General features: G+C 48.3%; 6 protein-coding genes across 6 annotated transcripts; 4 read left to right on the plus strand and 2 right to left on the minus strand.

Annotated features, from left to right (window-relative positions):
• Positions 1-574: 574 nt before the first annotated feature.
• N7496_005859 (cytochrome P450) lies at positions 575-2,630 on the plus strand (the record flags this gene model as incomplete). Its single annotated transcript, XM_056698788.1, has 7 exons — positions 575-986; positions 1,038-1,220; positions 1,324-1,556; positions 1,697-1,818; positions 1,889-2,352; positions 2,432-2,477; positions 2,528-2,630. The coding sequence occupies 7 exons, from the start codon at positions 575-577 to the stop codon at positions 2,628-2,630; spliced, it is 1,563 nt and encodes a 520-aa protein (XP_056554201.1).
• Positions 2,631-4,049: 1,419 nt separating this feature from the next.
• On the plus strand, positions 4,050-5,381 carry N7496_005860 (fungal specific transcription factor domain-containing protein; the record flags this gene model as incomplete). The annotated part of the gene is made up of 1 exon (XM_056698789.1): positions 4,050-5,381. The coding sequence occupies one exon, from the start codon at positions 4,050-4,052 to the stop codon at positions 5,379-5,381; it is 1,332 nt and encodes a 443-aa protein (XP_056554202.1).
• Positions 5,382-5,592: 211 nt separating this feature from the next.
• On the minus strand, positions 5,593-7,176 carry N7496_005861 (cytochrome P450; the record flags this gene model as incomplete). Its single annotated transcript, XM_056698790.1, has 2 exons — positions 5,593-6,185; positions 6,237-7,176. The coding sequence occupies 2 exons, from the start codon at positions 7,174-7,176 to the stop codon at positions 5,593-5,595; spliced, it is 1,533 nt and encodes a 510-aa protein (XP_056554203.1).
• Positions 7,177-8,181: 1,005 nt separating this feature from the next.
• Positions 8,182-9,413, plus strand: N7496_005862 (uncharacterized protein; the record flags this gene model as incomplete). Its single annotated transcript, XM_056698791.1, has 3 exons — positions 8,182-8,288; positions 8,345-9,117; positions 9,166-9,413. 3 exons carry the CDS (start codon positions 8,182-8,184, stop codon positions 9,411-9,413), a joined length of 1,128 nt encoding a protein of 375 aa, XP_056554204.1.
• Positions 9,414-9,804: 391 nt separating this feature from the next.
• N7496_005863 (uncharacterized protein) lies at positions 9,805-10,175 on the minus strand (the record flags this gene model as incomplete). Its single annotated transcript, XM_056698792.1, has 2 exons — positions 9,805-9,911; positions 9,974-10,175. The coding sequence occupies 2 exons, from the start codon at positions 10,173-10,175 to the stop codon at positions 9,805-9,807; spliced, it is 309 nt and encodes a 102-aa protein (XP_056554205.1).
• A 979-nt stretch (positions 10,176-11,154) lies between these two features.
• Positions 11,155-12,308, plus strand: N7496_005864 (uncharacterized protein; the record flags this gene model as incomplete). Its single annotated transcript, XM_056698793.1, has 2 exons — positions 11,155-11,400; positions 11,436-12,308. 2 exons carry the CDS (start codon positions 11,155-11,157, stop codon positions 12,306-12,308), a joined length of 1,119 nt encoding a protein of 372 aa, XP_056554206.1.
• Positions 12,309-13,580: the final 1,272 nt, after the last annotated feature.

A 13,580-nucleotide genomic window follows, 5' to 3' on the forward strand; every position in this document is an offset into this window, starting at 1 on the left:
CTGTCAGCAGAGGCTTGTAAATGACGGCTTGGCAAGACCAGCTGTTAGGCTCTTACCAACCCGCCGTCCGTGTCCTGATAATCAAGACGAGACCGAGAACGCCACGTACAACTAACTACTGTAGATGGTTGCTCAAATTTCCCCATTCCAGGCGGTTCCTTTCTTCAGGCCCGGATTTTCGAATTAGAATCTTATGGCTTAGCTGTATTATATTTGTATAGGGCTAGTTCTACGTAATATGAGAAGGGGGGGGCGGGGGGGAAGAGGTAAATATTAGCGAGGTTCGTTATTGGCGAGACGACTAGATAGCTCGGTATCAGGAATACTACGCAACGTGGCCGAGGTCTAGGGACCAATTAGAAGCCTCCAAATTCGGGCTAAATTATGCACATTTCTGTCCATCAGCCGCTCTGCCCCACCCCAGCCAGCCGCACGGTGAAATCCACCTTCGGGTTTCAGTTTGTTTTTGAGTTTTCAATTCAGCGCAGTTTAAGCTTGAGCTATAAAGCCTTCGGAGAATACGGCAATGCATTGAATTCAAGATATTTCATTCCGAGCGACGGCCTCGAGCAATATGTCGACCACCAATCCCAGTATGATGCTGGTGTTGGCCACCTTGAGCGGTGTAAGCACCCATCTTGCACTGTTCCGCCGTGGAGAATGGGATGTTCAAGCCCCCAAAATCGTCCTCTCTTACTTAGCCCTGTTGATCGGAGCTGTCGTGCTGGACCGTGCGGCGAAAGCGAATTATTATGATTTTGGCGCACCTTATCCTTGGTTGGTCAAGGGCGTGGGATGTCATATTCTAGGCATATACGCTTCCATGCTCATATACAGGGCTTACTTTCATCGCCTGTCTCGATTCCCTGGGCCATTTTTTGCAAGATTGTCGAATTTCTACGTCACTGCTCTCTCTGCTCGGAAGCTTCATCTTTATGAGGAGACTGCGGAACTCCACAAGATCTACGGAGATTACGTGCGACTAGGTATGCACGCTCTACCTTCTTTTCGTTCTCAGTGTTAATAATTTAAGCTAGGCCCTACCGAGCTGTCCATTACAGATCCAAATGCAGTCAAAGCCATTTATGGCTCGCAAGCAAAGACTTCCAAGGGGCCATGGTATACAGTCTTGGAACCGAGGGTGTCTCTCCAAATGGAGAGAGACAAGAAGGAGCATGCACGCAGAAGGAAGGTTTGGGACCAAGGTTTCAGCTCAAGAGGTGAGCAATCAAGCCCCTGCGAAATGACAACTTTCTCCACTTGGACCGATTCCTAATTTTTCAGCTCTCCGTGATTATGAACCTAGAGTGTCTCATTACACAGGCCAACTCATTGATGTTATCGAAAGAGAATTGGGCAACTCTATGGACATCTCCCGGTGGTTCAATTACTATAGTTTTGATGTGATGGGTGATCTGTCGTTTGGAAAGTCATTCAACATGCTAGTCGATGGCAAAGACGCATACATTTTGAAACAACTACATACTGACATGAAAAGCATCGGGCTTTTCAGTCATCTCACCTGGCTGTTCCCATTCGTCAAGAGGATCCCAGTGGTAAATGGAGACTATCTCAGGTTTTGGAATTGGGTAGGAGAGAGTGTCAATTCTAGGATCCAGGTCAGTTCATCTCTCCTGATTCTCATGATGAGAGACAACAAAGGTATCGCAATATGCTCATTGTGTACTGTGTGTAGAATCCTCCAGATCGCCCAGACGTCTTCTCCTCGCTACTTGAAGCATACGAACAAGGCCCAAAGACCAAGCAGGATACCGAAGACCTTCACGGTGATGCATACTTGATTATTGTTGCAGGAAGGTATCGTGACATTCCGTCCTTTTTCCTTAGGAAGCCGACATTGGACCACTTGGACTAACTGAATACAAAGTGACACCACGGCTGCAACTCTGACCAACATCTTCTTCCATCTTGCCTCTGACCAAGTCTTGTATAAGAGACTCCAGGCTGAACTTGATGCTTTAACGGATCTGTCTCAAGACAGACTGCGAGAGATAAAGCTCCTTGATGCAGTGATCAACGAAACCCTCCGTCTGCATCCTGCAGTACCTTCTGGAACACAGCGCTTGACCCCACCCGAGGGGATGACTATTGGCGAAAGATACATTCCTGGAGACGTAATGCTGTGCATCCCCTCACACACTCTATTCCGAGGTAAGCATCACCTCCTACCATTCGATATTCCCCCTGCCGTGAAACAAGACGTTTCTTCTGCAGAGCTAACCATGACAGATGAGCGTGTCTTCTCCCGTCCGGATGAGTTCCTGTGTGAGAGGTGGACTACCAAGCCCGAGCTTGTTAAAGATCAATCTGCATTTATTCCGTTCAACAGCGGTAAGCCTCCAACGCACCTTCTACTTAGATGTTTCATTTCTGTTTGTCAAAAGATAGCTAATGTTTTCCTTTGGCATAGGGCCATACTCTTGCGTCGGAAAACAACTGGCCCTCATGGAGCTAAGGTGTGTGATGGCTGAGATCCTCACTAGGTATGACGTCTCTTTTGCTCCAGACCAGAAGGCATCTGCCTTTTTGGAGGGAAAAAGGACACTTTCACACTGGTCACGGCCCCACTGGAGCTGGTATTCAGCAAAAGAGAAGGGAAGAGGGGTTGATGAGTTAAGAGCCTGCAACACCGGTTGTTACTGCGCTTTTCTTGTCTGCCTTTTGCGCTGAGCGTACTCTCTTCCTCGTTCATTTGTGAAGTATGAGATTTGGAGCTTGGCTTCAATTAACTCATCAAGATTGGTGGGATGCCTTTTTCCTCCTTAACAAGTTGCTCATCATCCAGACAATAAATTGCAAATTTATTCCATGAACATGCATACATGAATGAGTAGCTCAATTCTGGCATAATAAAGAACTATATACCGTCATCTCGCATAGTAGGGTCAATTTCACAGAACGAGGGACTGGAGGACTCATCCGCAATAGCCATGCCTGCGAGACTCGGTCTCGGCGTTGACATCAAGTCCGAGGGATGAATGTGTTTTTCACTAAGAGTGATGAGCTAGATGTAGATCAGGCTGTTGTCTATGAGGCTTGATACGTGATATAGAGTATCAGTATTAGTATGAGACTTCTGTCCTCTGCAATGCGACCTATGCAACACAGGGAAGGTGACAAAAGGTGGAGTTGATTGTCACGAATGTCAGGTGATTGATCGCCTCACAATCCAGGCACGTGACACCCCGTGTTCCACCGAGTTCCCAGGAGTTTCGGAGCTTACCACATAAGGAAACGCGAAGAATGATTAATCATCGAGATACTCAAGCCATGATCCATGACACCGCCGATCTAGCAATTCGTTGAGGTCCCTAGCTGTGGACTGAAACCAGGCTTGGGGAAATGCCCCGTTCGGAAGGGAGTCTGTCATCCAAGCGAAGCTGTCTCCGCTGCCATGAGCGAAAAGTCCGTTGCGACCGAGAACATCCTTGTGGTCGATGTCTTCAAGCTAAGGCCATATGCTCCTTTCCGGAGAACAAACGCGCACCCCGGAAGCTAAACAGACCGCCAATTGCAACTATCTTCAGTCAACTTAAACAGTTGGAACAAGAGGTGGAGCGGTTACGGGCCTCGCCTGGTACAAATGACGAAAATTCGACTTCCCGCCAACAATCGTCTCATGGACCAAGTCAACAAACTCATATACAGGCACAAACGCCGGATACGTCTGTTTCGATCAGTGGTAGTGTGGCTCAAGGGAAAGGGCGTTACCGTGGCCAGACGGGGGCAAGGGTATGTCAACCATTCAAAAGTACTAGATCAAAACTGAGCGGATGTAGATACGTGGACACCAAGTCGCTCGAGACCAATCTTCCGATGTAGTCCCAAGTCCCAATGACACTCGGGAACCCACGACTGGTAATCTCCCTTCATCATCAATAGGGATATTGGGGCTCCCCTCTGAGCCGACAGCTGAGGCAAGATATGATGACTCGCTGCAGCCGCTGCAGATCCAAGCACTTTGGAACATCTACAAAGAGAAGGTTGCTCCAATGATAGCTCTCTTGCACAAAGCGTCAGTCGAGACCATGATCCATGACGTGTGCAAACAGGCAAAACCCAAGCGAGAAATTGCCTTCGAGTCTCTGATACAGGCGATTTGTTTTTCAGCCATAGTCAGCGCAACACCAGAACAGTGCATGTCGATTCTTGGTCGGGATCGCGAAGTGTGTATCCGCAACTCTCGTCTGGCTGTGGAGCAGACTTTGAAACGAGCGAACCTGACCGGTACCCAGGACACTCAGGTTCTGCAGGCCGCTGTGCTTTTCCTTTTGTGTCTACGCTGGTTCGACTCTAGGCTAGCATGGGCACAAACAGCTATCGTGATCCGTGTGGCGCAAAGGCAACGGGTCCATCGTGACGGTCAATTTTGCGGACTTAACCCATTCAATACCGAAATGCGGCGCCGACTGTGGTGGCATATCTGCATCCTTGATATGCTCTGCTCCGAGGACGAGGGGACGGACACCCAAATACGACCCGAGATGTTCGACACGAAGATTCCATCCAACATCGATATTGATAACCTTGCACCGGACCTAAACATCCTTTCGCCTGCTCCATCAGGGTTCACTGATATCACATTATGCATCATTCAATGCGAGATGATGACCAATTTGTTTTGGGCTGGCATAAATCTGAACCCAGACTCCACTCAATCCCCGATGCCAGAACGCGAAAGCGTCTTGTGCTCGCTAGCGACTCGTATCGAGGAACAATACCTACGGGAATTCGACCTGAACATCCCGATACAGTGGCTAACAGCCGTAATTGCTCGCCTTTCTCTATCCAAAGCGCGGGTTGTTAGTCTTCTCAACAACTCCAAGCCCGGCGAAGTACCAATCGCCACCAACGATGAAATCTTTCAGATGGCGGTTGAGATCGTCAAGTTTGCCAACCTCATACAGAAAAACGAGCCCACGGCACGATGGGCGTGGCTCTGCAAAAGTTACAAGCAGCGTCATACCGTGGCATTTATCCTTTCCGAACTTTGCATTCGTCCCATTTCAGCTGAAACAGATCAAGCCTGGGAACTTGCAACAGAGATGTATAACCAATGGGAAAAAGAAGGATATGCCCAAGATGGTGTACTACAAACCACCTTGTCTCGATTGATGGAGCGCGCAACTATATCGAGAACCAGAAAGCTCGAGTCTCGGGGAGGCCGGCATGACTATCGCGCCTCGTTGCCGGTTCCACGGTCTATTGTTCAGGAAAGCTACCCCGTTACGGCACCTCCCCCTGAGCTGGATGTTGATCACTCTAGCACACTTGGTTTGGAAGGAATGGATGATCTACTAGACGAACAATCACCATTTACCTTCTCCGCAATGGATTGGCTAGTGGGGCCTTTGTTGTGATTCGTTACCAGACCCAAGCTCTATATTTTAGCCCTATCAAGAACCGATGAGGGAGCTGAGCGGGAACAAGAGGGGCGAAATCGCAAGAAGACTACGTGGCGTCAACGACAGACTTCAAAGGCTCTGATAAACCGAAAACCAGTGATTGATTATTCAAGATGTTACCCATTTTCACGTCGAAATTTAGAAACATCGCCCTTCCCTTCACTGCTTAAATTTTGCGCCTCCATATCTTCAAGGGCATTTGGAACGGCCACAAGTTGAATGCTTCCTCCCAATCCAAACTCCAGTCCTGAGAAAGAAGTGCAAAGTCATATCGATGGACCAATGTTGCAATCAGGATCTGCTGCTCCATCATGGTGATATTCCGCCCTAGGCAAGCCCGAGCCCCAGTCGTGAAGGGTATAAAAGCAGCCCTCATGTCCTTTGGTTCTTCAGACTCGCCGAGCCACCTTTCAGGTATATACTCGTCTGGCTCAGAAAATAGACTCGGGTCGCGGTGGGCAATGTATGCTGGCACAGACACTGTGATGCCGCCTGCTATCTGCTTTCCGAGGATCTTCATGCCCTCTGGAGGTGTTTTTCTCTCAAGTCCTCTGGGAACAGGCGGAGAAAGTCGCAGCGACTCGTCAAGACATGCTTTCAGGTACGGAAGACTTTTCACTTTCGTAAAGGGGGCGACTTTTCCTCCGCTCAGTGCCCCATCTACTTCCATTCTGAGCTTGCTGAGAGCAGCGGGGTGCTTGATCAGGTAGTAGAGTACATTCGTCAACGCGATTGCTGTCGTGTCAGACCCGGCATCCACTGTGTATAATACGTTAGTCTGAATCCAGTCAATTTATTCAAAACACCTACAGAGGATACTCGTCTCAGCCTCAATCTCCTTCCGAAGCAGACCCCGCTGCTTTCCTGCTTTGTCCTCAATCAGACAACTCAGAAAGTCATCCCGCTTAGCGCCATCATGATATATTTTCATTCTCCGATCCGTCAACAATCTGACTATCTTCCCAAAGTCGTCTGCGTGGGCCTTGAAATGCGGAGAAAAGATCTTATACAAGCCTTTCAGCAGGTGAAACCAGTCGGTTGCTCCCACGAACCGCGAGACTACTCGCCCTCCAGAATGAAGGCTATCGATCAATCCCAGACTCTTCACTCCGTGACCCATATCACCATTCACCACGTCGTTTCCCGTTTCTATCAGGCCCAGTCGCTCGCTCAGGGCAATAGCAGCGATCGCGTCGAATGTGAAAAGGTTTGACCACCATCGAAAATCGATCGTCAAATCATCGGAGCTCACAGAAGCACCAACAGGCAGCGGGCTGGTACAGTGTCGATCAAATTGAGTGACCAGTTTCTCAACTTTATCCGTGATCTTAAATTCCCATTGCTCCAAGTTTCGCGCTGCGAATGCATTCGACAGCATCCTGCGCTTGCGAGCATGGTCATCCCTATCAACCACATTGAGGACATGGGGATGATCCCCGCTGATTGACTTGTATACATCGTCTTTGAGACACGGTGAGCCGTGTCCATAGATGTCCTTGATCGCTGCCACGCTGGAAAATGACAACGCTGTTGGGCCGGTTCTGAGAATGGGATGCTTCTTATGGTGGACATGAAGCTCTCTAGTTCGAAAGTGGTTCCGACGTTCGTAGACATATGCTAAGCTCGTGAGACCAGATAGAAAATTCTGGTTTGGGTACTTGCGCAGACGTTTAGGGTCGTGCAAGTAGATTGCGACTGGTGCAAGGCAAATCCAAAGCAGGGCGATGGCCGAAATCCACCAAACCAACATCTTCGTACTTTGATTATGATTAACGAATGCTAGGAAGAGAATTCTCTGAAATGGAGAATAATTTGGCCATAATGGCGTCCATTCTGAGTCTTTATACTGTCTTCATGACCATAATTCTTCCCAGGTGAATTGGTACAACGTGTCAAATGATGTTCATCGGTGGTCTTGTTCATCGACCCGAGTTGTCAGTAGAGTCTGAACTGGTCCTGGACTGGCTAAGGCTCGGAGCGCGTTTCGCTTTCCTGATTAGGAAAGATAGGAGTGTCTCCGCCATTCTCCCTTTCAACTCGGAATGATTGGGTCACACTCCAACATTTCTCCCCCACAGCCGCGTCGCATACCTTTTTGGGACATCCAAGCGACCTCACGAGACTTACTTAACTAGATCGAGTATACGAAGCGCATGCTCTTTCTATGTCCACAAGATTACAGTATACAGTTTGCTCCCGTCTATTCAGATGTGCTCATCATTATGTGCGTTTCGCGTGTCACACACCGAACTCCGTCCCCTTGATTTGCCAATTTGGATGTATCGGAGCACATCCGACCGATCGTCACGACCATGAAAGGGCAAGCTATGGGCTTGTACACAGCCAATGTGTTCCCAGCAGCACCCTTGTTGTCATATGGGGGTCTGATAATTTTCAGATTCTTTCCAATTCCTTCCTAGTATTGAGCCCACATCTGGCCCGGTCATGCCCAAGGGAACCCCCTCCCGTCCACTGCGCAAGCGTCGCAGAACAGGTCCGTTGTCCGTCCATACTCCACCACTGAGTCACACTAACCTGGAGAGAGTTATACCATAGGCTGGTGAGATTCGAGGTCAATATTTCTGTTGTGGGTAGTATCACTGATGAAGTAGCCTAAACTGCCGCCATCGGCGGATCAAGTGCGACGAACAGCTACCATGTGGCCATTGTGCTCGACGGCACCTGAATTGCAATCCAGCCGAATTTATTGTGCCAGAGCGATGGTCAACGCCTTCGGTCCCTGTAATCGCAGATAATGGGCCAGAGCCCTCGAGCACAGAGCAAGTATCTGAAGGATCACAAAGAAATCACGCAACACCTCACACTCATGTTCCCGAGTCAACATATGAGATCTTTCAGCACGTATTCAGCATCAATCAACCAACAAGCTTGTATGACCTCGACTCTCACATCACCAGTGATGACATCCTGACTGGGGAGACGGCTGGGCTCTTGAGATCCTATCAAGAAGGGATCGGAGTATGGATGGACATCTTTGACAGCTCTCATACCTACCAGAATGAGGTAGTCCGTCATTCTCTATCATCACCGCTTCTGATGCATGCCGCGTGCGCCCTCTCAGCCAAGCAGATGAGTCTAACTCAGAATAAATTTCTGTGGGAGCCTGTTTCTTCTCGCTTCTACGGCAAAAGCCTCAGTCTCCTCATCAATGACCTGACTGAGCAGAGCACCGACCGTGAGCTTTTACTCGCAGCAACAATTCTTCTGTGTAGTTATGAATTACTGGCACAGCCCGGAATTGATTATCAAAGGCACTTGTATGGTGCTCATACTCTTATCTCTAGTCGCAACATCGACGAAGAAGGGACCGCATTTGAGAAAGCCAGTTTTTGGATTTATGCGCGGCAAGACGTCGCTTTGGCCCTTGTTAATGAGCGTCCAACATTAATGCCTCCAGCAAAGTGGCCGACGCCCACCAAGAATGCAGGGTCTCTAGAAGATCGCGTCGGCAACAAGATTCTGTGGATGCTAGCAATGGTTATGGAAGCAAAATTCAAGTCAGCAAATACCAATTGGACCGATACTGAACTCACAAATTTCGAAAGTCTAGTATCAGAAATTGACTCGTGTTGGGCTGGGCTCCCTTCTCACGTCCGAGGTGTCCGCATGAAAGATGCTCTTCTAGAGGAAGAGAGTCTTTTCAGGGTTTGGTTTTGTACTCCTTCGGCCTGTATGTTAAAGAAAGCTTACCAGCTCTGTTGGAGACTAACAAATTTAGCGGCTTTGTGTCTCTACTACCACATGGCCAAGATCTTGGCCTACGAATGCCTGTTGGAGAGGCTCCACGAATTGCCTCCTCGAACAGAACGAGGTGAGGAGTTGCTGCGATCAATCGGTCCTCACGCTCGTTCAATTGCATCGACAAGTCTCTCTTCCGATCTTACAGATGGCGCATTAGTTGTTGCAGTGAATCCTATTTTTTATGGTAACCCTCGGCCTCTTTTAATCAGTGAGCAAGAGAGCTGACATTGCATAGCGGCAAAATATATCCCTTCGCTGTCCCTGAAAACAAGATTGTGGGGTATTCTCGATCGCATCGAAACTCGTTTGGGTTTCCATACACGCGATAGGCAAACTCAGCTTCAGTGTGAATTAACGAAATAGACTTTCAATTCAATACAACTTATATGATTGCACTATTTTGCAAATAACACTTTGAAGGACAATGCTGGAGATCGTACAAGAAACAAGCAATTACTGGATACTGAGCATGATTCACAGGGATTTGCAAGAGTGGATCGAGGCCACCATATGGTATTAAACAAATATTGGATGGCAAGTCGTGATATCATGATAACAAACCATAAAAATGGACAACCCCTTTTACAGTCGACAATGTACCCATCCAACTTGGCCCCTAATTCAATTTCTTATGTCCCACCTTAACGGGACGGCCTCGGCGAGCTTGATACTGCAGGTAACCGTATACCCCACCCGCGATGAGTGCGATAATAACAATATTGCCTTGTCACATACATTATCAGTACTGGGAATATCTAACCAGCCAAGAGAGTGATAGGGCTTACTGGCAACGAATTTGCCCACGCCACCTGCAGCTTCCAAAAAGTTTCCCACTGTATGCAAGGCCATTTTGACGATACCAATGACAGAGTTGACAAGGCCCATGATAAGACCGGATACCATATCGATCGCGCCGTTGAATACGGAGAATATGACCTCGAACATAGAGGCTACGAGGTCTTTGAGGGAAGTTATGATTGACGACATGATTGTTGGAATACGGTCTTTGTATTGCCCTAGAACGACTGCAAAGGAGATAGTTGTATAGGGTATAAACTGATGCTCGTAGAAATTCGTTAGAATATATACATTTACCCAGTTGACGACGCGAAACTAGTTATTTCCCTGCTTCTGACATTTGCCGCCGTGGCTGGGGGTTGAGTGACCGCCGATGACGTGATGCCAACGACGTGCCCTGGATTTCCAGTATCTTGTAGATTTCGTAGAACAAGATTATCTTTCTGTCGAAAAATTAATGTCCAGCTTAGTGATCATGTATCTCTTCTACTGCCTCGCTGACAAAAAGGACAAAGACACCTATGCATCCATTAGATAAAGGCGTTTTGTTGGGTGGGATAGCAACTTTCCGCCATAGTATATATTCCTCGAGAGCTAGTCCTGCATTAGCACCACAATGGGTCTACTTAAGTAGGGTTTGATAAAGACCTTTTTAAAATAGCCCGTCATTAGAAAGAATCTACTTCAAAATTACGTTATTTATATTTTCGCAGCATTTCGCATCTACTTAGTCGATGTATAGATAGATGCAAGGTCACGTGATGTTTGCAAAATGCTGTTGATGCCTCAGGCTATCGGGGTGGGGCGTGCCACCCGCAGGTTGGCCCACCAACCCACAATGTAAACACATCCCCAGCCTCCTCCAACCTCCTCATTTCTCGATAGACCCGATCACTCTCTGGTCTAATTCTGATTTTGTATTCTCCCATTATCTCCTCATTCAAAGGCTACTAACCATCCACCAACTAGAGACTGCTATCGTTGTTGCTCTACTCCCACGTCTTCTTCATCACCTATTCCTACTGGAAGCCATTTGAATTAGCCTGACATTCATTTGAGTCGAGGTAAGTCTCCACCTTGAACACCAGGAATGTGTCAAGCGGACCTTAACATTCTTCTCAGAGTCTTGTCTCGAGCCGCGTGCTCTTGACCGCTCCGATCACCCATAATGGCTCCCGTACAGCAGATTGGGGATTTCCCCGACATTCCTGTCACGTCAGTTGAGGTTCGAGATGCGGCTCAGAATATCCCAGCCGACGCTTCGCCTTCTATCACCTTGAATTACCTTACCCCTCGAGCCGACTCCTCCTCCGCAGCCACTACAAAGATGAACTATGGCCAAGGCACAGTTGATCCGAAAAGCATCAAGATGCAAGGCCTGATGGCTTTGTTCGCACTCATCGGTGCCGCATTCGTGCTGGGGGGATTTGGTTCTTTTTCTGGGCTAAGAATGGTGGATTTGTCTGGCGCAAGGGCGATTGGGAAGATTACAAATCGACCGTGCTACGACGAAAAGGGCCCGATGGACGAACTCTCAGTAACGCCACTAAGAGTACCAAGCTGGGCGGCGGTAGTGTCGTCGGCTACAGCGATGATGGCTACACTTACACTGACGAGACTGCCACCTACACCGAGGAGACTGCCACGACAATCAGTGATGAGAAGCCGCGAAAGAAGAAGCGCAACTTCCGAGAGAAGCTACTCCGCCGACACAAGGACGAGCGATGGGAAGGCGAGGCAGACGACGACATGCGTGCTTATCGCGAGGAGAAGCCTGCGCGCATTGGTGGTATGAATCGCGAAGCAGAGGGTACCTACCACGGGAGTGACTACGATTCTTCCGCTCCCCCTACGCACTACAACCGCAGTGACATGAGCGAAGTCCGTGACTACGCTTATGAACAGCCCCGTCGCTCTCGCCGCCGCGACCCCTCGGGCTTCTCCTTCACTGCTGGCAGTGAAGACGTCCTGAGTCAGACCACCGAGGAACACCAACTTCGCGACCCATCTACTCGTCGCCACAATCGCCGACGTGACCGTGAGCGCCGCCAAAGTGCCGCACCTCCATCTGCCCCGTCATCTCGCACCAGCAGCCCCCGCAAGAAGGATCGTCGCTCCATGCCGGGTGGATACACCGAGCCTCTTGACTTCTCCTCCGCCGGCTCTCGCTCGGAGTACCAATATTCCAATGTTGACACCGAGGATTCAAACGGCACCAAGAGCTACCACCACCCCATTCCAGGCTTGACAAAGGGCTACCGCCGTGATGGACACGGTCGCCGCCGTCGTGACAGTCTCAGCGATAGCGATATCGATGAGTAATCTTGCCCGACGTTTGCCTTTCTTTCTTTCTGTTACAATTTGACAAACATTACTCGATCCGTTGATATTATTATTTGCTGCACAAGGAATATGGGATTTATTGGTTTAAGCGTCTACTAAATGTGGAATTATGGAAATGCCTGGGAATTTAGGAAATGCCTGTACATAACGAACGGAACTCATGATGGACATGGAATGGAATACGCAATGTGTGATTGGTTTTTCGAGTCTCTTGTATTCGTATTTTCTCAGTTCTCAAATATTTTGAATACATTAGCAATATTTCTGTTATAGACAACTCATAAATGGGCCTTGGCATAGCGAGAATGATATTAGTGCTAGCTCCAAGTCCTATGACTACATGTACGTTGTTGAACAGCCGTTACAGATTGTATCACCTTCATACTGTTATTTAATATACAAGAAAAGACTCTAAGATCATTTCTTCCTGGGGATTGAACTGTTCTATCCCTCTCTTGCTTCAATAGCATCCGCATTACTAGAATTTGAGCTCTCTCGACCGGCCTTCCTCCTCCTACACATATCTCGTAGGCATTCTAATCTTCGCGCTAGTCCACCAACTCTACCTTCAGCTGGATGACAGACCTGAGAAATCAATCTCACCAGCATGGGTCGCCGAAGATGGTAAAAGGTGACTCGGCAAAGTGGGCAGCTTGCGTCGTGATCGCAAAGCCATTTATCGATACATGATATGTGAAAGCTATGTCCGCAGACAAGCTGGCGCAGAATCGAGTCACTGTCCAAGACTTCAAAGCACATATGGCAGTGCTCTTGATGGAGTCAGCATAAATTCGTCGAGCATTTTCTATAAGAAAGAAAGTAGCGACGGCTTTCCTTACCGAGGTCGACTTCTAGAGATCCACGGATAAACGGCTTCCCTACATCATTCACTTCGTTTTTTAAAAGTGTTCCTTTTGATGTGGAATAAATGAAAGCGTAATCAATAAATTCCATGTCACGACCTTCGACCTTGTTCTGGTGAATGTCGACTGCTGCTACTCAAGGACTCGAATAATATTTGAAATACCGCACTAGTAGGATCCTTAGTAGAACGTAGCTGCAACTGAATGTTCAAGGAAAGCAGTATTGGTAATCTGTCGAAACACCATACATTTTGTCTGGAGGTGTAGCCTCGGCTCCGAGCCCGGGTCGCCGATTTCGTAGAGCGTGGTTCGGGGAGATTATTATAACAAGAACTGCTAACCCCGAAGGAAATCGACGATAGCGAAGCCCACTTTCAATGCCAACGTT

The sequence above is a fragment of the Penicillium cataractarum genome (genome assembly GCF_028827025.1).
Source record: "Penicillium cataractarum strain IBT 29864 chromosome Unknown utg000005l, whole genome shotgun sequence".
Lineage (NCBI taxonomy): Eukaryota > Fungi > Ascomycota > Eurotiomycetes > Eurotiales > Aspergillaceae > Penicillium > Penicillium cataractarum.